At 39.0% G+C, this 27,394-nt stretch overlaps 3 protein-coding genes across 6 annotated transcripts in view; 2 read left to right on the forward strand and 1 right to left on the reverse strand.

Moving 5' to 3' along the window:
- The window catches only part of stat2 (signal transducer and activator of transcription 2), a 25,561-nt gene extending 21,787 nt beyond the window's left edge, over nucleotides 1-3,774 (forward strand). For all 3 annotated transcript variants that reach the window (XM_060867343.1, XM_060867342.1, XM_060867341.1), the window contains 2 exons: nucleotides 56-114; nucleotides 797-3,774. In XM_060867343.1, the coding sequence (XP_060723326.1) occupies nucleotides 56-114; nucleotides 797-1,197 (460 nt within the window). In that variant the 3' untranslated portion in view covers nucleotides 1,198-3,774. The remainder of the gene's footprint in view (nucleotides 1-55; nucleotides 115-796) is intronic.
- A 2,342-nt stretch (nucleotides 3,775-6,116) lies between these two features.
- Nucleotides 6,117-9,369, reverse strand: gpr84 (G protein-coupled receptor 84). Its single transcript, XM_060867344.1, has 2 exons — nucleotides 9,218-9,369; nucleotides 6,117-7,821 (listed from the first exon to the last, which is right to left on the reverse strand). The coding sequence occupies exon 2, from the start codon at nucleotides 7,818-7,820 to the stop codon at nucleotides 6,606-6,608; it is 1,215 nt and encodes a 404-aa protein (XP_060723327.1). The 5' UTR covers nucleotide 7,821; nucleotides 9,218-9,369; the 3' UTR covers nucleotides 6,117-6,605.
- A 9,746-nt stretch (nucleotides 9,370-19,115) lies between these two features.
- LOC132844154 (uncharacterized) lies at nucleotides 19,116-22,921 on the forward strand. 2 transcript variants are annotated; one of them, XM_060867345.1, is made up of 3 exons: nucleotides 19,116-19,551; nucleotides 20,487-21,895; nucleotides 22,097-22,921. In XM_060867345.1, the coding sequence occupies exons 1-3, from the start codon at nucleotides 19,316-19,318 to the stop codon at nucleotides 22,519-22,521; spliced, it is 2,070 nt and encodes a 689-aa protein (XP_060723328.1). In that variant the 5' UTR covers nucleotides 19,116-19,315; the 3' UTR covers nucleotides 22,522-22,921. The 2 variants fall into 2 exon arrangements, with proteins under 2 accessions (XP_060723328.1, XP_060723329.1); XM_060867346.1 differs by lacking the exon at nucleotides 19,116-19,551 and having other exon boundaries at nucleotides 20,330-21,895.
- Nucleotides 22,922-27,394: the final 4,473 nt, after the last annotated feature.

Genomic DNA, 27,394 nt, shown 5'->3' on the forward strand with positions numbered 1-27,394 from the left:
TGGTTGGTAAGGGTGGTTGCCATAGTAACTGTTACTGTGTGATTGGTTGTGACAGGAATGGGTGTACGAGTGCGTCTGAAGGCCCAGCGCCTCAGCTGTGTGCTCAGCCCGCCGGTGAGTCCCGCCTCCCCACAACTCCCACAACCAATCAGATCATGCTTCCTGTCAGTGTCCGACTGATTACGGCATGCTGTGTTCACACACTGTGAATCTTTAGTGGGATTTGTTTGGTATCGTGTTGTTTATTTCACATTAACGCCGTCAGCCTGAGAAATGTGTTGCTTTTACTAACCTTCCTCCTGCATCTGTGTCTCACTGTCTGCATGTTCTACAGCCTGTTACTTTACATGTCATTGTTTCATCAGTAAATGTTATAATATCCTGTAAGAAAGCCGCGATGTCAAAGGCACCTTCACACACTAGGGGGCGCAAATCACACAGAATTTATGTGTAACAGTTGAGTTCAACACAAAAGCTTGCACCCCCTGTTTATACTTGACTGAATGCAAATGTGGGAGCGGAAATCAGCCAGAACGAGTAACATAACGATTTAAAATAATATTTCTGTTTCTTTGGAACTTTATTTTGTTTTTAGGATATATATAAATATATCAAAGTTAAACCTATGTGAAAGCTTACTGTGCTCCGATTAATTTTAAAATATAAAATTAAACTTCTATTAATTTCATTCTGATTTATGGCTTCGGCTAATGAACATTTTTGAGATGTTTCAGAAGTAAATTTCACAACATCTAAAATCTGCTCCTCTGGTCCAACATTTCCCTCTTCCTTTAAGACCCTGCTTCTCCTCCTGAGATGAGCGGAGACATGAGCGGAGACATGAGCGGAGACATGAGCGGAGACATGGGCGGAGACATGGGCGGAGACATGAGCGGAGAGATGAGCGGAGACATGAGCGGAGACATGGGCAGAGACTTCATGCTGCAAGGTCCAGAGCAATCCCCGATGCTCTCTGGCTATGATGACAGTTCCACTTCACCCAGCAGTGACCTGGAAACAGAGAGCTGCACTGTTTCAGGTGAATTTTTAGAAACTCTGCACTTCATCACAGATCCTTTGGCAGATATTCCTATGAAGAGCTTCCACACTTCTGGACTTTTACTGGACTTGTTCTCTGAGGACATTTTTCATAACAATCCTAACCACCTGGAGGGTTTGCACATTCAGGGGGAGTAGGACAAACCTTCAGCCTTCATTATTTTATTGGCTTAAATTCTCTCTCAAAAATAATCCTGTGCACTTTTCAGTACTTTTTACCTTCTAACGTTGTCCTGTGGTACGCTGTGTACGAGCTGCTGGGGCCAAACCACTGGGGTTAAAAAATTCAGATATAAGAGTGTATTTCAGTTATTTTCCATTAGATGGTGCAGCTCAGATCAGTAAATAACCCGCATTGATATCTTGAAGAGAAATCTTCTATGCTTGTGTAACCTATAGGGATGTGGGCGGAGCTAAAAGACATTAGTTTGTATTCGTTTAGTCCAGTTTTTGATTAAAGTAGATTAAAACGAAGTGAAACTGAGAGGTGAAGCTACAGAGGAGAAGATGGACGACGTGCTCGGAGGTCACGAAGTTCTGCTGATGACATTGATAACCGGATCGTCTCAAACTAATCCAGACCTCCACCTGCAGTCTACAGGCTCATCGGGTGTGGTTTTAGACAAACGTTCGTTCGTTTGTATCATTAACTAGGGTTGCCATGGTTACCACTAAAAATATCTGAAGCTAGCCCAAACATTTGCCTTTCATCATTTGGGTTTATCTTCTCTTTCTAAAAGCCCTATTTCTGGTGTGTGGACATCGTCCACTCAAGAACAGACCATCACAGTCTGACCATCTCGACGTTAACTCTCCTCCTGCTGAACTTGTTCCTCAGGTGGATTCTTGATCAGATGTAGGTCTGTTAGCGTCTGTAGTTACTACACCTAGTGGCCAGAGGTGGGAACTGCACCAAGCACAAAGTGAGACAGAACACTTTCCGTGAACGAGATCAAATCAGCGGAACGTCATTTAATATCTGTCAAAGAGCTAGATTTTTTAAAATGATATCTGACGCTAAAGAGGTGCAGCTCCACCACCAGCATGTTACCACCAGTCAGGTTTGAATCTCATTAAATGTGAGATTTAAAAAATCTCAACTTTTGTGTCCTGAACAAAGCACTAAAACCTTTACATGAAGCATGAAGGTTGTACAGTAGCATCATGTACAGCCTCTTGGTTGCTTAGTAACAGTATAGTAACCTTAGTACCTTATATAGTAACCGTAACCATAGTAACCAGACTGCACTGCGCTGCCAGATGGAATGGAAACGGAGGAACTGACATGTGGCTGTGACGTGTCTCACATTCACTTCTTAAATATCACAATGTCAGGACTTTAGAGGCTGCACCGTCCTCCTGATATTTCTCTTTTCTCTCTCCGTCTTCTCTTGATTACTTTCTTCTTCATCCTCTTTCCTCTCTCTTGGTTTTTTCTTTATTTATGTTTTTCTTTCTCCATCTCTTTCTGTCATTTTTCAGTTTCTTTTATGTTTCTTTCATCTTCCTTTTTATATTTTGCTGCTTTTCTTTCTTTTATTTCCCCCTTTCTCTATCATTTTTGTTGTTTTTTTTGTCAGTACTTTCTGTTTAAATTGTTTTTTTTTATTGTTAAAAAATAATAATTACATTTTATTACTCACTCTCATTCATTCACTCATTTTCTATCGCTTATCCGAACTACCTCGGGTCACGGGGAGCCTGTGCCTACTGTATCTCAGGCGTCATCGGGCATCAAGGCAGGATACACCCTGGACGGAGTGCCAACCCATCACAGGGCACACACACACACACACACACACACACACTCTCTCTACATTTTATTAATAAAATAAATAAAATGTTTATTTTTCCCCTTTATTATTTTATCATTTTGGTTTTTGAAAATTGTACCTTTTTTCTCTCTCTTTTTTCTTTCAACTGTTTTATTTCATGTTGGGTTCTTTCTTTCTTTCTTTCTTTCTGCAGTATTTTTTAATGAAAATCTAAATCCTGTTTCATCACAGTTTTCATCACAGTTTCATTATTAAAATTTAAGTAAATTTAATCTTTTAAAACCCGAAGATTCAAATTTCCTCACAGCATAAAATCCAGATTTTTATTTTATTATTATTTCTTCCTAATTCTTATTTTTGAGCCTCGATGTTCTCAAACCTGAACTGAAAGTGTTTCACTCTGCCTTCAGTTCAGCTCTGGACCTGAGTGTGGAAGTGAGATCTCTGAGGTGATTGATGGAGGTTTTCATCCTGGACTTTCATTTCTAACAGAAAGAGAAATTTGAGAAATGTGACATTTTGTCAAACAGAGCAGCACTTTATAAAATTTATGCATGAAAAGTACTGAAAGGCACAAAATGATATAATATAATAAGTCTGATGAGTCTGATGTCCTACTTCCGGTGAATGTTTTCACTCTGCTAATGCAAATGCAACAATAATAAAGAACAAGTTAACTTCCTAAAGAACAAACCCGTCAATGTCATGCACTTCTGATTTCATGTCCATTGTGTTTTATTCCTCTTTGTGTCAGAGCCAGAGATGTAGAGATGCACAAATACTGTACATGTGTAGTCCTTTTATTTTTATTTTTTAATATCATCTAATGTTCTGAATGAAGTTCTTCTCCATGAAACCGTCTGTCTTTATTTTCTGAGTGTAAAGATAAATCAGTATGAAGTTTGTCCCTCAGTAAACATGTAACCTTTGTAAGAAATAACATTGCGTCAGAGTCGTGATGTCTTCATACTGTTGCGGAGGAAGTGTGTGTGTGTGTTCAGTACAAGGCACAACTTGTCAAAACTTTATATCGCAATCTTTTGTGTGTTTGTCTGCGTGTGTGTGTCTGTGTTCCCTTGTGTTCCCTCAAGACAAAATGTGGACAGCAACCAAGATGTTTAGTGTCTCAAAAAAAGCAAAATATCCTGTAACCACCTGAAAGCACAATAAAGGCTGCTTAATTTTTCAGTCTCCAGAAAAACTGGTAAGATGCTCAGAATGCTCAGGATGTGTGTATTCAGTAGTCTTAAGCTCATTCAAAGAAATTAATTAAAAATCATAAGAATTTAAAAAAATCAATAAAGATTCTATACTAAACAATGTCAGTGTTTGGTGCTACAACGTTTACAGTGGTGTGAAAAAGTGTTAGCCCCCCTGTTAAAACATTACTGTGGTTTATCACACCTGAGTTTAATGTCTAGCCACACCCAGGCCTGATTACTGCCACATCTGCTCACTATCAATAAATCACTTAAATAAGACCTGAGTGACAAAGTGAAGTAGACCAAAAGATCCTCAAAATCTACACGTCATGCCGAGATCCAAAGACATTCAGGAACAAATGAAAAAAAATTTAATTGAGATCTATCAGTCTGGAAAAGGTTATAAAGCCATTTCTAAAGCTTTGGGACTCCAGGAAACCACAGTGAGAGCCGTTGTACACAAATGGAGAAAACGTGGAACAGTGGTGAACCTTCCCAGGAGCGGCCGTCCGACCAGAAATGACTGGAAGACTTGCTGTCATAAACAGAACCATTAATTCTGCTGTCTAACAAAAATCCTGAAGGACAAAGTGTGACCTTCTGTTTGTGACCTCGAGCTGAAGTGAACTTGGGTTCTGCAGCAGGACAATGATCCAAAACACACCAGCAAGTCCACCTCTGAATGGCTGAAGTCAAACAAAATGAAGACTTTGGAGCGGCCGAGTCAAAGTCCTGACCTGAATCCTATTGAGACGCTGTGGCAGGACCTTAAAAAGGTGGTTCATGCTCAAAAACCCTCCAATGTGGCTGAATTACAACAATTCTGTAAAGACGAGTGGACCAAATTCCTCCACAGCCTCAGCTGTAACAGACTCACTGTAACAGACTCACTGTAACAGACTCACTGTAACAGACTCACTGTAAGTTATCACTAACACTCGATTGTGGTTCTTGCTGCTAAGGGAGGACCAACCAGTTATTAGGTTTAGGGGGCAAATACTTTTTCACACAGGGCCGTGTGGGTCTGCGTTTTGTTTTCCCTTAATAATAAAAACCTTCATGTAAAAACTGAATGTTGTGTTTATTTGTGTTATCTTTGTCTAATATTTACATTTGTTTGATCTAAAACATTAAAGTGTGACAAAAGTGCAAAAAAAATAAAAAAAATCAGGAAGGGGGCCAAAACTTTTTCACACCACTGTGTAATCTAAACTATTACTGACTAATCAGATCAGTGTGTGCAGTTAAATTAGGACATTTTTACTGAGCATCTGAACATTTTTCTATAACATTATTTTATTTTATTTGTTAAGTAAACTTGTTAAGTAAACCTAATGCTAGGTTTTTGTATTGACTTAATAATGCAGAAGTCATAAAACAAACATTTATAACAAAACCTCTACTAAAAATAAGTGGCCTAAGACATCTGCACAGTGCTGTAGGTTTATAACGCATTATAACTGATTTTATATTAGCAATCATGTTGAACACACTCCACTATTCCTCATTATAAATCATTTGTAAGTCACAAGCTGATCATTTCCTGTATGTTTGTAAAATAATATTCATTATAAAACAAACTGAGAAATTATACATTAAAATATAAGCACATTTTTATAGTGTACAAGTTTTATAAGTACAGTTATAATAATAATCTATAAATATGGGCTTCATAAAATAATTAAATTATTGCAGCCCTTAAATGGTCCACTTCTTCATTAAAAGATGAAATATCACTTTGTTAGAACTTGCAGTAATTATTTAATAAGTAATTGCCAGAGATACTGGCAACTAACAATTACCAACTTACAAAGAATTATAAGCACATTATTTATAATAATCTATGAATATGGGAGGAATTTACCATTAATTATTTAATAAAAGACGCATTTTAATTTTAAATTGATTTTTTGTACTTGTACTAGGTGTGTGTGTGTGTGTGTGTGTGTGTGTGTGTGTGTGTGTGTGTGTCTGTGTGTGTGTGTGTGTGTGTGTGGATGTTTTCTGACGTCTTCGATACAGATGAGTTTACGCTCTGTGGTTTTCTGCTAACATAACATGGCTTTTTTTATTTATTAGAAACGTACAGACAAATACACACAGTAAAGATACACAATATTTAGATAAAGATGCACAAGACTCAGAAATAGATGCTTTAGTTTACACTTAATCACGTCTTTATCTTCATTTCTCTGTTAGTAAATACACTAAAACTAGCTGCTGTTTATTTTCAGTCACTAACAGTCTTGGTGTAAATCATTCTGTCAAGCTCAAGTTAGCAGTTTAGCTTTGTGCGTCAATAGCATTGCCCAGTATTAGTTATGGTTAATTAGAGTCTTTGCAGGTTGATGCAAGTTCCCTTCACTGCAGAACCAAAGGTCCATGGTGTAAAGTAGGACCTGATCCTGCAGCTTGTATTTTAATAGAGTTGAACAAATAGTCCAGAGGGTGAAGTCAGACCTGCTCCTCGATGCTACCTGCTCGGCTTGATCCAGATCCTTGTTCTTTGGCACAGTTAAACAAAGAGCCCTGGAGGTGGAGTCAGACCTAAACCAGATCCTTATGTTCTTTAGCGCTTTTTCCATAATCGCATTATTGGCCATGCTGCTTTGGCTAGCAGGTCTTTATAGGCCTGGTTAAACTGACGGTTCATGGCTGCATACAGCAATGGGTTGATGCAGCTGTTAAGCCATGTGAGGTTTGCACAGAACATGTGGACCACCTGTGGAGCTTGGCTTTTTTTGTCCACAATGTTAAGGAGCAGAAAAGGGGCGAAGCATCCTACAAAGCATAGGAAGACAGTGAAGCACATCCGGGTTACACGTTTAAACTCGTTGTCTTCTCCTGAGGATGTTGCTTGTGGTGGTGCTGCAGCTGGAACAGGAGCTACGGCTTTGGGGGAATCTTTATTGACATTTGATGCCACATTAACAGTGTTGGTGACGCTGGAAATAGTTTGAGGCTCATTCACATTGGTCTTGCTGTGGTGGACCTCGACACCTTGCTCGCTGACTTCACTGCTCTGGGTCGCTGCAGTTCCAATACCAATCCCACTATCATCCCCATCCGTGCCTTCGGGCTCCAGATGTTTGCGCCTCGAGGAACGTCGACTTGGCCTGTATTTGATCAGTGCCTTTGAGGCAACACGCACTTTGCGGTAGATCAAAAAGTAGAAAAGCCCAACAAAACCCAAACCAAGGAAGAAGTAAATAAATAGCAGGATGGTAGTGTAAGGGCGACCTCTGATGCGGTGGAAGCTGCAGGTGCAGACCTGAGGTGCAAAGACATAGACAGGCCACAGAGGGCCAAAGCTTGCAAGACCAAGTGCCCAGGAGCTCAGAAGGAGCACAGCAATGCCCTTGTGAGACAGCAGCAGCCGTGCCACTCGTGAATTCCGATGAGCAACCACTAGGTATCGACTCACAGCAATGAGACACAAAGAAATAATTGACACGCTGTTGGACAGGAAAAGGAGGAGCCCAAACATTTGACACCAGGTAGCTCCGCCCCTCCAGCGCAGGTGCAGGTAGGAGTCAACGCTCACCGGCTGCAGAATGGTGCAGTACAGGATGTCGGCCAGCGCCAGGTTCACGATGAGTACGTTGAAGCGAGTGCGCAGACGGGCGTCAGTGGCAAACGCTAGAACTGTCAGGACGTTCCCCAAGGTTCCCACCACTGTCACCAAACAGCCCCAAAACACACCGAAGTAGCGGTAACCTTCCACAGAGGGGGCGGCGCAGGAAAATGAATCATTGCCAAGGAGATCTGTGCTGTTTAACAACATCCTGGTGGAAGAAACAGAAGAAACATTAATGTTAGATTTTTAGGAAATAAAAGACAAATTTAAACAATTTGTTAAAGAAACTTAAATGATTCAGAAATTAACCTTAGGTTTAACTCAATTCCATAAAACTTTATTTATTGCACCAGAAAGCTCATTTTCAGAATGTCCTAAAATCAGAATGTTCATACAAAATGGCGTTAACATTTTTTAAAATAGTTTTTGATCAAGAAAGGCACTGTTTTAGAGAAGTGCTACATCAGTGGATACGGTGTTGGACTGCTGATTGTAACAACAACCAAGATGCTCCTTTTGGGCCCTTGAGCAAGGCCCTTAATCCTCAGTTACTTTAAGATGAGATAAATGTCGCTCTGAATGCAGATGCTGTAAATGTACAAAGTGTTTAATGTATTTTAAGCGAAATTTAGAGCTACAGTCAAACAAATATAAAAGACTAATGTTCACTCTTCTAATAAAAATATTCTTTAAGCATTTGTTGAGTAATTAAAGTTTTACTATTGATTTCTGTTGTAGCAAAGTACCATTAACAGATCTAGTTCTGACATTGTCTAGTTACGATATTGAGGAGCGTAAATCAGGACCTGTTTCTTCACTGGAGATTAAATCATATGGTGGAGTTTCAGTATCAAGTTCATCTGATTGTTCAGATTGTTCTTCTTGTTGCTATTTAAAACTGTGCTGTAACTTAAACACCTCTCACTCTCAAATATTTACCTTCTTCCTGTCTCTCTTTATGGCACCGAAACTGTTTCTCACTAGCAGATATCTATATATACAGCAGGTGTGAGCTTTAAGACTGAAGAGTTTCTAAGTTAAATCTGGATGTTTTTGTTGATCTGCTGTATAATTGGGGACAAAGCTGAATTTGTAATATTACATTTAAAGAAAAAAAGGAAACTTTTTTGGTAACAAGAAGCTTATAACTCTAAGAACCCTTGGAGAACCCTTTGTGGTACACATTGTTGTGTTTGTGGTACAAACTCAAGAACCTTAACATTTATCTGCTGAGACGGGTTCTTTAAGGGGTTTTAATGGGATAATAAAGAAGCTAAGAACCTTTGAAGAACCCAAGTAGAAAGATAAATGCCTTGGGCTTCACAGGATCATTTAGGGTTCTTATTTAAGCTAAAAAAACCTTATTTGATAGGATAACACTCTGTCATAAGGTTCTGCACAGACTCTTTAAGATTTCTCTCAGAGGAACGACTGAAGAACCGTTTAACAGAAGTGTGTGTTCAGTACAAACTTCAGATTATTTTCTTTTAAACACCTAGAACCTGTGTTTTTGCACTTCATGGGGCACTCACTTTAGCTATACAAAATATTATGAAACAGGGAATAAAACAAGAACCTGAAGAATGAGATTTATAAAATTTTACCTTCAGCTCTGAGTCTCTTCAGCTCTGTGTGTCTCTTTCCCTTCACCTTCTGTTAACTCGTCTGGCTCTCTCAGTGATTTACTGTTCACTTCTCTTATCTCCTCCCACTCGTCTTCGTTCATAAAATACTGAGGTGTTTGTGTGTGTGTGTGTGTGTGTGTGTGTGTGTGTGTGTGAGTCTGTGTGTGTACATACACTACTTCTGTTTCTCAATACTGGATTGTCATGTTGAAAAAATAACCCATTAAGAAAGAATGAGTTTTCCCGGCATGACTGAAGGGTGAATATTTATAAACCCAGAGCAGCCTGTGAAGAACCAGGAAAGAACCCAGAAGAGATTGGTTCTGCTTTGCATATAAAAATAGTGTGTAGCTAATAAACAGTTAATAAAAGAAGTTCTAATATTGACCCTTTCCTCTCTGGCTTTGCTGTCAGCAGCGTTATGAGGAAGTTCCTCAGATGTTTCAAATCTATGTTACTTCATTGCATTCATACGTCTGTTTTTCCTCGTTTTTGCTACATCTAGATTTTGTGGTTGCAAAAATTGTTTTCATAACAAGATTTTAGGATATGACGAGTCCAGTGCTATTACCTGTGGTTAGCTAGTTTGCCTTTAGAATTTTTTATTGATTATTTTTTTATTTGATTAGAAATAATTTAGTGGTTTTCTCCAAGTCCAGGTTTAATTATATTTCTCTGTTACAGCATGAACAGTAAATCTCTGGAGTCGATTCACCATTTGCATTATGATTGTGCTGGAGGATGTTTCCAGAAACAAACAATCATCTATCCTGAGATGAACCATCATCTGCACAATCACACACAACATGAACTCCGGTTTCTTACACTAATATAACAAACTCAAACATAGCTATACCTATGCTAATGTCTGCTAAATAAGAAATTTCCCCATTGTGGGACGAATAAAGGTATATCTTATCTTATCTTAAGTGGCTAGTGTGCTAACCTTTGCTAAATTCTAAATCTGTGGGAAGCCACCATGACTAGAGGGACAGAATTACAACGTTAGATAATCCTTCAGCAAACATTTCAAACACGTTCCATTTGATTATGGTTACAATCCATCAGGAAGATATTAAAACCCATTAGGAACCTGATCAGCTGCTAAACCTTGTTAGCTTACTCACTAAAGCCATGTTCATTACATGCTAACTACTTATGCTATGTTTACGTTAAACAGTTTAGAATAAATAGCAAGCAGAAAGTAAAACCATTGACAATACCAGTAATAAACAAACAAACAAACAAACAAATAAATAAATAAATAAGAACGTTTTGCTATTTTGATCTAACTTCTAAAAGCAGCACAAATTACAAAAAATCTTAGATTAAAATTGTACTGTTTTGTTATAAATTTCTTGCATCTGCTATAATCGGCTCTGTGCTGTAGGCGTGTACGATACTGTCACCATGGCAACATTTACACGGCTGAACGCCGTTTAATTGTATAGATGATCACAACAATTAGCTGCAATAGAAATGCTAAGCAGGTGAAGGTGGAGACGCTAATGTGGCTGCACTGGGTTTTTCTAATCCATCCTGAAAAATCGCCTGGTTTCAATATCTGATTTGATTGGTGGGATTATCTACCTGAGTACAGGTGTGAATGGGGCATCAGGGGTCGGGGTGAATACACGGGGTAATTGTATTGTCTCAGATCGTTTTCCCAGTGAGTCAGTAAACTAAAGCAGTATAAACACTGAGATTATAAAGAAGTCTAAATTGTTTGATTTTCTAAGAAGCTGAACTACAAACAAATCCTGTTCACAAAAAGAAAAGGTTTTAAGGCCAGACCATTCATCAAAAAGTGTTTTATTTATTTCTCTTTTTTCTTTCAATTGTATATTTATTTAAGGTAACTGTGTTCTCACAGTGATTCTCACAGTAACTCAGAAATTCTGAGTTATGAGTTATAGCTGAATGCAACATTTATTCAGGTGATGTAATGTATAGAGAAGTTTGAGGGATGTGTGAAAGACTGGAAGGACGGCATCTTCCTCTTATTATCTACGTACACACGCACACACACACACACACAAACAAAACGACTTTTAAACAAAAACAGGGTTCCGTTTATGTTTCCGCAGCTCACTGTGGTTATAATTACAATATATATGTACTTCTTCTTCTTCTTCTTCTTCTTCTTCTTTTATTCATATGCACATATGCAACACACCCACTAGCTACACACATAATTCAGGTGAATGCAGTAGGTCGTGCTTTAGTTATCCTAGCATCAGTATTTATTATCTAACTGCATAAAAGAGGTGAGAAACTGATACCTGAGGATCTCAACTGCACTAAAGTTTCATAGATAAAGAGCAGATTTAGTGAGAGGGACGCGAGAGAACATATCAGAACGGTCTGAGAGATGTGCTAGAACTTCTAACTGGTTTAAAGCATGCTGCTGAGTGTAATACACTGTGTTTTAGCAGTCAGGACATCACTATAGCATCATGGGAATGTTTTTGTGGTAACACCTCATTATATATGAAGCTATAAATATCTCAGTTCTCAGTTGTGGAAGTATGTCAGTTTTGGATGAAAATGATTTGCGTGTGTAAACTTTATGGTTAAAATGTCCTACATCCTACATTCAATATCATTTTATATTTTACAGCTGATCAAAGTCCAGTGTGTGTGTTTTTTTGTGACTCTTGAGATTTTTCTGTAGCAGCAAACACTCCTGTCACTCCTGGTCAAAAATCCAGTTGCATTCTAGTGTCTTCTTTCAGAAATCCTTTCAAATTGAAGCCTTTTTGGATGTAAAGAATGACTTATTATTAAATAAACCCCTAAAGGAATCCAATGAGAAACTTATTCAGCTTTCACTGATCAGGTTTTAATGGGTCAGAAGTTTAAACCCTCTTTATTCAGTATTTGGTGGTGTTGCAATTCATCTGCTTGAACTCGAATCAAACTGTCCAGTTCTGCTTGGATCCAACTGTGACCTTGTTTTAACCCTCTGCCTGATGCCCTGAACTGTTGATTCAGCCTTTCTACATTTCTAAATTGTCCTTCCTTATAATAACTGGTCCCATTTCAAGCAAAACACCAAAAACATCATGCTACCACCTCCCATGCTTCACAGTTGGTGCTCTTCAGATTTTGTTTCATCTGAGCCTTCATTTTACAGGATAAAAGATTTTAAATGCATTTAAACTGCATTGCTGCAATCCAGATCAGCTCATATCCAAACCTTTATATCGTCGCTGTCAGGCGGAATCCTCGTATCTCCAAAACCGTTATTTTTCAGTAAATTAAAAAAACGCCGTACCTTATATGCAGTGCACAGGGTTTAGTCAGCGTTGCAGTGGATTGTCTTGCGCTAAATTCCTGTCCTCAGATGAGCACCAGAACTAGCGGGGGTCAAGATTTTTTTTTCTTTGAGCCCAGTGTTTTGAAGACATTTACCTCAGAAGACGTGTTGATTCGTTGCGACTCTTCTTGAGGAGAAATATGCCGTGAAGCTCCTGAGGAAGAGGTGGACAGTTGAAGTGTCCAATGGAGTTATGAGATTTGTGTTCAAGCTATTTTCAAGACTTTAGATTGGTTAATAACTTGTAAAAATAACAGACCCACGTGGGGACTGACCAATAGCATCGATATGTGAAAAAATATGAAATTGACCAAATTTGGACATACAAGGTTTCTGCCCGACAGCGACGATATAATGGTATAAAAGCATCTGTGTACATAGTTCAAGTTAACAAATTTAATCAAAGTCTGGTAAAGTATGGAAAGAAAAAATGTCCTCAGTGAAAACAAAGCACAAACAACACAAAATTTCCTCTCCAGTTGCTTCATTTATTCCATTCCTAGTTTGTACAGTTGTTTGAAAATTGTTCCTATGGAGCAACTGTGGAGTTTATTGTTTATATTTGGAAGGGATAAGTTGCTTGGCATTGGTGCCACCTGACCAACCATCAGCTTCTAAAAATCATCACTTCATTTTCTGTGACAAAGCCATAACTGATGTATAAAAAAGAAATGTATCGTAACATGAAATGTGTGGATTTGCAAATTTGAAGTGGATTTTAAATCACACTTTTCAGTGGTGGAACTACTTATGCTTGCCTCTGATGGTGTTATACAGTACCAGCAGACCTTCAGGAAAGTGCAACTAATTTTACTGCTTTGCTTCAGGGTTGATTTCAGAGACATAAAACTCTATAAGAACAAAAGTGGGAAGATTTTCTCTCACTGTCTCTCATCTGTCTCATCTGAACATCTTTATAATGACATCAGCTGCATATTTATATTTATATTTGTAGGTTTCTGTTTCTCTTCTCTGTGTGAGGAAGTGATGATAACCTGAAAGGAAATACAAGCTATAAATAAAACAGAGGATGTGTTTTATATTTTTATGTCAGTGGTTGATCTGTGACAAATTGTGGTTTGTGTTGGATAAGATTAAAGGAAAATTATTTAAATGGCGAATAAAGAAGTGCCCTGACTCAGGAATGAGGAAGTGAATACAGCAGCGATTACGAGTTCACAGAGTTGAGAGAAGTTGGAAATTTTGTGATGACACACTACAATAATTTTAACTCTCAATTTCTAAGTCCTTCTCATGCGTCATGTTCTTGACTCACGTTCGATGCACTCTGGGGGGATTCTGTGTGTGTGTGTGTGTGTGTGTCTAGCATCTGATGAGGAATTCACACTCAGCACAAATGCAGCTTGTCATGTCATGTTGCAACAGAAAAGCGTAAACTCCTCTGTCCTAAAAATGTTGGAAAACAGCCTGGCTGGAGTCAATACAGAATTACCCCATGAACACCTCCAGGTATTCTCCTTTGGTGACCGATCTCCTGGTTGAGCTGCTCTTCATGGCCATTGGACTGAGAATGATGTTAAGGTGACTGCAGGATGTCTTCCACATTGTGATGTAAACTGAGCTCACCTGTCAGAGACGATGTCCTCTGGGGGCCTGTAAACTCGAGTGAAATAGGTCTTTCGATGTTTCCATAGCTTTGTGGAGACATTTGAGGAGGACTAATTGGCAGGTCATTATTTTCCTTGCCATAGTGAGGTCAGGGGGGTGGCTACCATGCTGTAATTGTGGATAAAGTGCCTGTAGAATTTAGCAAAGCCCAGGAAACATTGTAGTTCCTTGATGACGGGGGCACTGGCCATTCGGTCAAAGCTTGTTTCTTGCTTGTACCAGGGTTTAAGGGACCAGTGGAAGAGGGTAGGGGTACTTTACAGTAATAATATTGAGGCCCCGATAGTCACTGCAAGGATGTAAGCTGCCATCCTTCTTATCTATGAAGAAGACGCCCGCTGCCAGCAGGGAAACACCTGGGAATAGACAGGATATAAACCCTGCTCATGGGTCTGAGGTGTTTAGTAGGAGGTTGATGCAGTCTCATGGCTGGTGCAGTGGCTGGTGCAGTGGTAGTTGGGCGGCTCTCTCCTTGCTAAACACCTGATTCTCTGTGGGGTAACCACAGTATTTTTAGAATTTTGGCAAGTTTTCAATGGAGGTGATTCAGCATGTGAGGTTCCAATATAAGCAATGTGCCTGAAATTCAGGGACCAGTGGGTAAGTTCATTCATCTGCCAGGATATGTGTGGGTCATGTACATTCAGCCTGGGGTAACCGAGGATCACTGGGTTCAGTCAGGAGGAGATGAATTATGGCTTAGTGAGTGCTGTAGCCATCTCCAATAGGATGATTATCCACTTCCATGATTCTGAGGGTAACTGCGCATGGTATGGAGGGTATGCACACATCCTGTACTGGTGGTTGCTGGTGGATCAGACTGATGGCTGAACCAGAGTCTAATCTTAATCTGCTGAGAGAAATACAAGAAGGAACGTCTGATTTGTGAGTCACTGTGTCATATCGCAGACACCCATTCTAGTGCCTTCCCAGTAAGTAGCAACATCATGAAAGTGCACTGTGTGGTCTCATTTTGATAGGCCTCAGGCTGGTTAGCAAAATAAATGCTACATTGGTGCAAGAATCCCTTAAATATATCTGCTGTGCCATCAAATTGCACAGGAAGAGGCAGTTTTACTCGGAAGCTCTAAAAATTGGGCAAGTGCTCTAACTGGTGGTGTTTAGTGCGGCTGGAGTCATTACAGTTACAGCTTTACCTCGGACTGTGCTAACAGTTGCTAAAACTTGACTCCTTCCATACATGATAGATACATTTCTTTGTAAAGAAAACTTTAAGATGTTTTAATCAAATTATAAAGTTACCATAGAATCAATCATGTCTTAAAACAAGCGCAAGTATAATAAAGAATTTATTGATCAGAGGCCTGTAGTAGGTTATTTACCACTTTAATCAGTGCTAAAGCTATAATGTGCTATGATGAGGCCTAAATCCTGACTGATACATTTCTTGAATGTTGTTAATATACAACCAATTTGGTTTGATGTCATTAACGTCTTCCATGTTGGATTATTTCTTTGTTTGCTCTGATCTGTGTCCTGGCTGGTCAGGAAATAAAAAGGTCATAAGCTCATTGGTAATGGAAAAGATATGTTTTTAAAAGGATTACCTGTAAAATGTGTGCTGGTAGTTTGTAAAAGAATTCTGGTGATTGAATAAAGAAGCTACAGTCACCATGGTAATTAGCACAGAAATTGGATTAGACACATGGATGAACTCAAGAAGAAAAAACACTCAAGTAAAATCCAAGACCCTGTTCTAGGCCCAGGGGCACGGTGGCTTAGTGGTTAGCACATTCGCCTCACACCTCCAGGGTTGGGGGTTCGATTCCCGCCTCCACCTTGTGTGTGTGGAGTTTGCATGTTCTCCCCGTGCCTCGGGGGTTTCCTCTGGGTACTCCGGTTTCCTCCCCCGGTCCAAAGACATGCATGGTAGGTTGATTGGCATCTCTGGAAAATTGTCCGTAGTGTGAGTGAATGAGAGTGTGTGTGTGTGCCCTGCGATGGGTTTGCACTCCGTCCAAGGTGTATCCTGCCTTGATGCCCAATGACGCCTGAGATAGGCACAGGCTCCCCGTGACCCGAGGTAGTTCGGATAAGCGGTAGAAAATGAGTGAGAGAGTGAGAGAGTGTTCTAGGCCCTAAACTTGAGCTCTATATTATATTATATTATATTATATTATATTATATTATATTATGATCTTTAGATAAGAGTAAACTGAATGTTTATGATGTGAGCAGTACAGATGTTACAGCTCATTAAAGGAACACTGACTGTGTGTGTTCAGGTTTATGATCTGAGTGTGATGCTGTGTAATTACTTTAACACTGGATGGTTATAAGTGCCATTAACGCCACTCAGCAACACTCCTTATTCTGGGTTATTCTGCTCACTTCTTAATGTTTTCATCATAAATGTTGGTAGAAGCAAAAAAGAACAAAACAGTACCGGCTTCCCCACACTCTGTCTGAAACAAAATTACAAAATGAAGTGCAACATACTGTAAGGCCTGTATATGTGCCTGAACTCTAACAAATTATGAACAGGAAATGAATTGGAAATAAATAATAAATCTTTTTCTTTGAATCGAAAGCGTTCCTATATTGTACAGTTATTCCTATATTGTCCAAACATTCACTATGGACGTATATATTTATATATATATATATATATATATATATATATATATATATATATATATATATATATATATATATTTACATATAGATTTTACCTAATACAGTAATATGTGATATTACGTGACCACTAGAGGGCGGTGTATCCACACGTGTTAAGGACCATGTCACAGCATATACAATATGTGATCGGGAAAACTGGAACCCAAAAACTGGATACAACTAATTTCCTCTCATCCAAGGTGAAAGATGCAAAAGTGTATATTTGTGGATATTTACTACACTTTTACTTTATCTGACTGTATACTATATGTCCAAGAATCCAATTGAAGCTTTTACTCTAGTAATTTGTTACTAATATCAAACACCATTTATTTATTTTCTCTTTCTACATAATCTACAACACAATTTTGACATGATATAGACTCATTTAATGATCGCAAAAAGCCCAGCGTATCCTAGCAACCTGATGCTAGTTGGTTTGTTAGCGAGCAGTAATAGCTGTATAATCAGACTGAAGAATCTCACAGGATTGTTATATAGGAAATGGATTGATGTTAGCACTAATACCAAGCTAGATACTGTTGTTAATTCCTTATAAATGAAATATGTTAGCTAACTAGTAAGCTAAGCTTGTTCAGGTCTTAGTTAGCATCTTAGCCAACTAAGTGAGTGGGTGAGTGGTGGCTCAACTGGTTAAGGCTCTGGGTTGTTGATCGGGGTTCAAGGCCAAGCTGCCACTCCTAGGCCCTTAAGCAAGGCCCTCAACCCTCCCTGCTCCAGGGGCGCTGTATCATAGCTGCCCCTGCACTCTGACCCCAACCTCCTCAGTTGGGGTATGTGAAGAAAAGTATTCCATTGTGCTGTAATGTATATGGGGTGATAATAAAGGCTTCTATGCCCCCGTTCTAAGATTAAATGGATAAAATTTTCTTTAGATCTGACCATAGTTATACAGAGCATTTGGAAAGTATTTACAGACACGTATTCCAAAATGGATTAATTTCATTATTTCCTCACAATTCTACAAACAATACCTCAGAATGACAATGAGAAAGAGGTTTGTTTGAAATCTTTGCAAATATAAAAAATGAACCTCCTCCTGAAAAAAATCACATGTAAATAAGTGTTCACAGCCTTTGCTCAATACTTTGTTGCTGCACCTTTAGCAGCAATTACAGCCTCAAGTCATTTCGAGTACGATGCTACAAGCTTGGATGGGGCGTCAGCGCTTAGCCTTTTTCAGATCTCTCCAGAGACGTGTAGTCGGGTTCAAGACTGGGCTCTGGCTGGGCCACTCAAAGACATTCACAGAGTTTTCCTGTAGCCTCTCCTTTGTTATCTTGGCCGTGTGCTTCAGGTTGTTGTGCTGTTAGAAGATGAACCTTCTTCCCAGTCTGAGGTACAGTACAGAGAGCTCTGGAGCAGGTTTTCATGAAGGATGTCTTTGTACATTGCTGCATTTATCTTTCCCTCAATCCTGACTAATCTCCCATTTACTTCTGCTGAAAAACATCCCCACAGCATGATGCTGCCATCACCATGCTTCACTGTAGTGGTGATATTGTCCAGGTGATGAGCAGTACCTGGTTTCCTCCAGATCTGATGCCTGCTATTCATGCCAAAGTGTTCAATCATTGTTTCATCAGACCAGAGAATTTTGTTTCTCGTAATCAGAGTCCTTCAGGTGCCTTTTGATAAACTCCAGAAGGGCCATCTTGTGCCTTTTACTGAAAAGTGGCTTTTGTCTGGCCTCTTTACCATACGGGCCTGATTGGTGGAGTGCTGCAGAGATGGTTGTTCTTCTGAATGCTACTCATCTCTCCACAGAGAAATCTTGGTCACCTCCCTGACTAAGGCCCTTCTCAATGATCTCTCAGTCTGGCTGGGCACCTCGCTTGAGGCAGAGTTCTGGTGGTTCCAAATTTCTTTCATTTAAGGATGATGGAGGTCACTGTGCTCATTGGGACCTTCAATGCTGAAGAAATTCTACTCTACCCTTCCCCAGATCTGTGCCTCGATTCAATCCTGTCTTGGAGGTCTACAGATAATTCCTTGACTTTATGGCTTGGTTTATGCTCTGACATGCAGTTGTAACTGTAGGATTTTATATAGACATGTCTGTGCCTTAGCAAATCATGTCCAATCAACTGAATTTCCAATAGGTGGACTCCAATCATGTTGCAGAAACATCTCAAGGATGATCACAGAAAACAGGATGCACCCGAGCTCAATTTTGAGTGTCATGGCAAAGGCTGTGAATTAGAGTTGGGGTACTCGAACTCGGACTCGGACTCGAGTCCGAACTCGAGTCCAATTTTGAATGAACTCGGACTTGTCACGCACTCGGGTGAATTTGTACTCGGACTTGACACGGACTTGAACATTTTGGACTCGGAAAATATTCCGAGTACAGTCGAGTCCGCGTCATGTGTAACAATAAAACCAGCATAAAATTGAGATGAGAAATTAATTAATGTTCCCGTTTGTCATTTTACTGCCACCACACCGGCAGGCAGCAGTAGCATCATCTTATGCTTGCAGACGAAACACACACATCACTCACTGGATATCAATCTGTGGCTAGGACGATGTCTTCAAAGTCAGCAATAATTTGTTTTGCTTACGAAAATCATAAAGAATTTATTTGCAAGACATCCGGTAAAAAGAAGCACTCTGCGGATTGCAAATTTTGCAAAACAACTCTTACTGATGTTTCTGGCACGACTTCAAATTTCTACCGACATGTTCAGAGAAAACATAAAGAAAGGTAAGTTTCTTATTATAACTTTTATACCAGTTTAAATCCAAATAACATTGTTAGGGCTGGGCGATATGACGCTAAATATATATTGGGTCTGTGTGTGTGCGCGGGCGCGCCAATTTAAATCATGCAGACCGCCATGAGGCCGCCTCAATGTGCGTCATCAGTGATGAATTATCTAATGGTTTTACACTTGCACGGTCAAAAAAATTCACACACATCATGTCAAAATGTAAGTTTGGCCGAGTATTCATGTAAACAGTCGGTTATGTACATTGTTAAGATGTCTTAAGTGAATGTAAACAAACAGTTGGGAAAAATAGTCATATCAGTCAAATAAATCTGTTGCCGTAATGTTAACAAAATCACTCACTCTACTGATAACTAACTTTATTAAATGTAATGAGAATCAATGTGCATGTCATACAGTGAAGTCTGTTTTATTTTACATTTAATTGCTTTATTTAATTCCAGTAGTATTTATTCTTACTTGAATACTACTTGGACCTACTTGAGAAAGCAATTATCGTGAAGTAAGATTTTAGTATCGCCCACCCCTAAACATTAGCATTTGGTGATTCCAGTCTTTAATTTTACAAAATGTTAAATGTAATTCTTAATGTGGGAAATAATATAAACCCTGCTGATTGAGATTTGTTTTTTACATTTTAGTAAGGAAATTAACATATCACCACAGAAATGCAGGGACTGTAAATATAGTCTTTTTAAATATAAAATGATTTGCTCTTAATGTAATGTAATTATTTTCTATCAATTACTTAATGTGATCTGAATTGCAATAACTAGTAAAATAGCTTAAACAAAACTTTGCAAAAAAAAATGTTTGAGGCACATTAGACAAATACCCTTGTTTTGCATGTACTGTACCTTCTGTTTTTGAATTAGCAAGTGTTGTTAAAATGTTCTCCTTTTTTTCCCAGAATAAGAGAGTACCAAAGACAGCAGCAGCAACCAACAGACCAACAGCCCAGCATTGCAGGATTTGCAAGACCAGAATTGACCAAACAAGCAGTGCAACTTTATGATGCAAGTTCTCCAAGACAACAAGAAATTCATAATGCCATCATTAAGGATCTCCTCATTGGCTGCACTTTACCTCTGTCAATTGTTGAAAATCAGCATTTCAGGCATTTCTTGAAAGTAATGGACAACAAATACACTCCCATTGCAAGAAAAACAATCACTGAAAAACACATTCCTTTGTTGGTTGATCAGGTGAAAGATTCAATTAAAAGGAAGCTCCAGACCCAATCATCTGTGTCCATAACTGCTGACATATGGTCTGATCGAACCATGCGGTCCTTCTTCGGTGTTACTGCCCATGGATTAAACCAAGATGGAAATCAGCTGGAGTCCTTTCTTTTAGACTGTAGGCGGTTTTGTGGCAGACACAGTGGAGACAACATAGCCATGGCATTTGACGAGATCATTGATGAATATAACATAGCAAGTAAAGTCAGGTACATTATTACTGATAATGCAGTCAATATGAAGTGTGCATTCAAAGTCAAGCTACCACAGGAAGAGCAGCACAGTGATGGCAGTGATGCAGAAGAGGAAAACTTAGATGATGAGAGTCTTTGGGAGGATGTGACCTGGGAAGACGAGACTATCATGGTGAGAACAAGACAAAGGCTGTCATGTTTTGCACATTCTCTGCAATTAGTTGTACATGATGGAATGAAAGAAGCCAAGGCCTTTTCTTCAGCACTTACCAAAATGTCAAAATTAACCTCATTACTTCACACAAGTACTACATTTAAAGAACGATTTGAGGCTAAATTTGGGACAGATAGATCAATTCCTGCAGCTACATCCACACGCTGGAACAGTACATTCAAGCAGCTACAGGCCCTTACAGCACTTGACCATAGGGATCTCACACAAATTTGCAGTTCAGACTTTCAACATGTTCTTTTTTCAGTTCGTGAATGGAATCAACTGAAGAATTTAGGTTCTGTTCTCTTTCCTTTTGCGGAAGCAACAGACCTTACAGAGGGTGAGAAAATGGTCACTATTAGTATGGTGGTCCCCACTGTACTTGATTTAAACACTCATCTGCTCCAAATATCAGAGTCACAAAGTCATTGCCGGCCTCTAGCCACATCCCTTCGGCAATCACTTTTAAAGAGATTCTCTGGGATCTTTGTGAGAACCAAAATGGTTGAGCAAAATGGGAAAGAGGACCAGTTCAACCATAATGTCTATTTCTTGGCAACAATGCTTGATCCTCAGTTTGGCCTGAACTGGGTTGATCTAGATGTAACCAACAATGAGAGTCCAGATTCGGTGAAGAAATTCAGAGAGGATCTGAAAAGAACACTTATAGGTAATTCATTTTATTTGCTTTAATAACCTAAAAATGATTTGTCTGCAATTTATTGTGAAGCAAACTTCTTATTTGTCTACTATATACTCTGTATATTGCAGAGCATAAAAATATGCAGTAGGCATACAATAATGGTCCTTAGGTCCCTAAATCCAAATGCATTTTAACGTGTGTTATTTGTGCATGTTTCATATTTTTCAGATTCTTTGACTGCAGAAGTTGAGGCCACAGCAGATGGAGACATGCTGCATTCTGGAGGTGATGTTGATGAAACCTCAGATTCTCCTCCTGGCAAATGCCCACGACTTCTAGCTCGCTATCGAGCTCACAAGCACCTGAGTCACTCAGCTAAGGATGCATGCATTTCAGCTCAGATACACAAGTACTTTGATGCCATTCAAAACACAGACACAAATACAGCACTTGAATTTTGGTCGACAAACAGGGAGAAATTCCCACAGCTTTACTCTCTGGTTGTAAAAGTGCTGTCTATTCCAGCATCCTCTGCACCAGTAGAGCGTGTCTTTAGCAAAGGTGGCCTCATCGTGAGACCACATCGTGCACGCTTAACTCATAAAATGGTCACAGCGCTTGTATTTTTGAAAAGCAATATGGCCCTGGTTTAGTGCTTGACTGTGCACTATAGTACTGTACATTTCATGTTCAGTGTTCATTACAACTCATGTTACAAGACCAGAGAGCTGTGTTCAGAAAGGAGTTTGTTGTTGATTAAGCACCGTAATAAAGCTTTAAGTTTGTTGTTATGACTAGCTGATAGATTTAAACTCTAGTCTGAGTATTTCCTCAGCCTATTTAAATGTGGGGGAGAGGCATTAAATAATTGAAATGTCAGCTTTAACTGGAGGATAATATATTGTGATACAATAATAAAACGGGTTCATTTGTATTTTCATGCACTTGTAATACAATAAAAGTTCTACATATAACCTTCTTTTCTTTGAAACCTTTTTTGATAGGAAACTAGTTCTGTTGACATAAAATAAAAATGTTCAATGGCAATGACAAGATGTAATAGTGGTATTTTTTATTACATTTTTATATTGCCATTGATTTAATGGGTTGTAAGGTTAAAATATTAATAGAATATAAAAATTTACAATACCAATTTATAATCTTTTTTTTTAATTTAATTACTTTCTGGACTCGGGCGGACTCGACTCGGACTCGGCCTTTAAGAACTCGGACTTGAGTCCAACTCGGGCCCTTTTGGACTCGGTCTCGGACTTGGACTTGATGTTTAAGGACTTGGTCTTGACTCGTACTCGACAAAGGTGGACTCGGACCCAACTCTACTGTGAATACTTATGTACATGTCATTGTTTTTGTTGTTTTTATTTTTAAGAAATCTGCATAGATTTCAAACAAACGTCTTTCACATTGTCATTATGATGTTTGTAGAATTTTGAGGCAAATTGTGAATTTAATTAATTTTGGAATAAGGCTGTAACACAACAGAGTGTGGAAAAAGTGAATACGTTCTGGATGCACTGTAATTACCATGCACAAATAAAGCATATGGAAAATATCAGGCACTTTAAAGTTTCTCAATTCTGGACATTCACTCCAATGACACAGCATCTTACTTCCTGTTTTCTTCTTCCTGTTTTCATCTTACTTCCTGTTCGTAACCCTACAATACACACAAACGTAGAAGAACACACATTGCTTGTTCCCCTGAAATATTTTGTATTATTGAAGTCATTTTTTCACTTTCTGTAGACGCATCGACAACTGTGTGATTTTAGAGATAGAAGAAATATGTTGTATTTGTTGTCATCTGATTGTTTGTTCAGCCTGAGTAAACTGTATGGTGTGTACCTGACATACAGAAGCACAAAAATGTCAGTTGACTTATTTTACATTCCATTCCCTGTGTCTGTCATTCTTAGTGCAGTGTGTTGAACAATGTTCATGTATCAACACAAAATGTTTCTTATTCTTATTTTTATAGAACACAAATCTTCTTCTACTTTGGTCTTTTCCTGTTAGGGGTCACCACAGTGAATCATCAGTTTCCACCTAACTCTATCCTCATCATCCTCGACTCTCACACCAATTACCTTCTTGTCCTCATTTAACACGTCCATATATCGCCTCTTTATCCTTACTCTTGACCTCGTACCTGCAGCTCCATCTCCAACCTCCTTCTACCAATATAACCATCTCCCTCCTCTGTACATGTCCAAACCATCTCAATCTTGTCTCTCTGTCCTCAGCCAACCTGAGCTGTCCCTCTGATGTGCTTGTTCCTAATCCTGTCCATCCTCTGTCACTCCTAAAGAGAACCTCAACATCCTCATCTCTTCCTCATGTCAGAGGATGATTCAACAATTAATGTCATTGTATTTCTATAGAGAGTCACTTCTAAAGAAATGGGGAAAATACAGGTGCATCTCATAAATTAAAATGTTGTGGAAAAGTTCATTTATTTCAGTAATTCAAGTCAAATAGTGAAACTCGTGTTTTATATAAATTCAGTACACACAGACCGAAGTCTGGAAAGTTTGTTCATTTACTGTATATGTACTCAATACTTGGTTGGGGCTCCTTTTGCTTTAATTACTGCCTCAGTTCAGCCTGTCATGGAGGTGATCAGTCTGTGGCACTGCTGAGGTGGTTTGAAAGCCCAGGTTTCTTTGACAGGGGCCTTCAGCTCATCTGCATTGTTTTGGTCTCTTGTTTCTCATTTTCCAAAGACTTAAACTACTTCAGTCTGTGTTTACTGAATTTATATAATACAAGAATTACTATTTGAGTTGACTTTTCCACGACATTCTAATTTATTGAGATGCACCTGTAAATGTCATCCAAAGTGCAATCGCTCTCAATACATTCATTTATTTAATGCCTTCACTCAGTTTTTTTCTACATCTGTAGACCAATTAAGTCTAATTAAGTCTAACATTTCCTTTAAGTCTGGCATAATCCCAAACTTCCAGTATTTCTCTTCAGCTGTGTTCCAGTCCAGGAATGGTCCAGAATCATGTTATGATATTGTCATTCTATTGTGATTTGTTGTAATCTTGTGCCACATGATGCTTTAACATTCAGTTTCACTCAACCAGAACAATCTAATTAATTATGATAACAAAATAATTATGACAAGGAGAAGGAGGTATTAAGAGGTACAGGGAAATTACCTTTATTAGCCTATTTAATTATCATTTTAACATAATTTTAAAATAGAAAATTACTGCACAATTTTGTAGTTACTGTCAGGAATGGCTTGGACAATTCCCGGCCTGGGCACTAGGGGGACATTCTGGCAGGCTTTGTTTATCTGTGCCATGTGCTTTTGTTTTGTGTATCACGTTTGTTGCCCCACCCCTTCCTTAATCTGTAGTCCTTTTGTTTGTTTTTTCCATATAAATCCTATGGTGGCCGTACTACGGTGGCCGAGAAGTGCAAAACAAATTAACAAATCCGAAAACACAATGACAAATCAGACAACCCGGAAGAGGTTGGTATAGTTTGTGATTGGAACACGTACCGATCACTGGACAACACACCTGTCACTCAAGGTATACATGAAGTTCAACAGTCTGCTGCAGGGAAAAGTTGGAATGGATGGATGGAATGGATTACTGTGGCGTAATTCTGTCATTTTCTTATATTTAAACGGAGAACTTTACACATTACACATAAGATTCCATACCTGTATATCTTGAGTGACAGGTGTCTTGTCCAATGATCGGTAAGTTTCCATTCAAAAACAATACACTACCATTTCCGGATTGTCTGACTTGTCGTTGCGTTTTCGGATTTGTTAATGTGTTTTGCACTTCTCGGCCACCGTAAAATCCCAGTTTCACATTATCCCTGCATTTGGGTCTTATTCTGCTTCCGTAAAGACACCCCGTTTTCTGATAGTTACAACTACTACATTTTTACACAATGCATAAATTAACTAGCACAACCGTCTGACCAGTCCAGAGTTATATACTGATTTTAACATGGACTTTCCATTAACATTCCACTCACATTACAATGGTAAAGCAATTTTACAGAAGGTGGATGAGCTACAACAGCTGAAGACCACATCAGGTTCCACTTCAGTCAGCAAAGAACAGGTCTCTGGGGCTATCCTGAGCACAGGATATTATTTATACTGTAGCTGGGCCACTTGCACAGATATTTCACAGAATAATGACACAACAAAATTGATCTCAATGCAAAATTTCTTTTTTTAATTTGCAAATATAAAACTAATCTAATCTAATACCTGAATAAGTCTTAAAAAGTTTGAATAACCAAACTAATCTCGTATATGATGATTAAAGGTTATATAACATTTGCACAGAACCACTGTCATTGTCTGTGATTGGACGGCCGTCTGCTGAGACACAAACACACACATTAGGATAGAGGAAGAAGAAATAAAAATAAGAAATCCTAAATTGGGGTCTGGTGCTGAAGCTAGCAATCAAAATGACATTAGGCAGAACATCATGTAGATGACTTTATCCCAGTGGGTAACACTTCACTGTCATGGTAGCTGAAGCTGTTACAGATGTTTAGAAACAGACATTAGTGCATATTGGAGATGATCCTTTGTGTAGGTGAGTCTTACCTTTTTCTAGCCTGCATTGGTAAATGTGACAAAGCCAGGCAGGTCAGTATTGATGATGCTGGTTATACAGGACTGGTACTCCAACACCATTGTGTATTGTATGTGTGGTTCTGTATGTACCTGGCACGTGTCCAGCACAAATCATGTTTTTGGTGATGGATCCAGATCCCTGGAAAGCTTGCACAAACTTGTTGAAACAATGGCCACTGCTACCTCCTGCAACACACCAGGAGAGGGCAGCCACACTACACACACACAGTACACACACACAGAGTTAGGGTTAGTAGATTAGTACCTTCAGATTTTTCGGCAGTTTCTGGAGCAGATCATCTCTTTCAGATTAACCAATTACATGACTTTATATATGGAGGTTATCCATATTTGGAAGGACTCCACAGCTGGAGTCTCTCCACTGGTTTCCCCCAAGGCTCAGTGCTTGGTTCTCTTCTGTTCTCTTGGTGAGATCAGACCCTCACATAGGTTTTCATACCACTGCTATGCAGATAACACTCAGCTCATCTTTCTGCTCAGATCTCAGTATGTGTTGCAAAATCTCATCACAAATGGCAATTGAAAGTTAATCCCAGCAAAACTAAACTGTTGTTTACCTCTGGAGATGCTTACCCATGGCTAGATCTTGTGATCTGTCTGAAAAACCCTTAGATCTTACACTCTGTACTCAACCTTTGCTAACCTTTGCTGAGACACTCCTTTACAACATTAGAAGCATACGGAACTTTTCTATCAACACAGGCCACTCAGGTGTTCTTCTGTTGTTGGATGCTGCAATTAACTGCATTAAACTTCTTGTTTTTAGTTTGCTTAGCCACATAATGTTTAAATGCAAGTAAAATCTCCCTTTGATGGAAGAGGAAGAAACCTTGAGAGGAAACAGCCAATAAAATTGC

Source organism: Tachysurus vachellii, chromosome 4, assembly GCF_030014155.1.
Source record: "Tachysurus vachellii isolate PV-2020 chromosome 4, HZAU_Pvac_v1, whole genome shotgun sequence".
Lineage (NCBI taxonomy): Eukaryota > Metazoa > Chordata > Actinopteri > Siluriformes > Bagridae > Tachysurus > Tachysurus vachellii.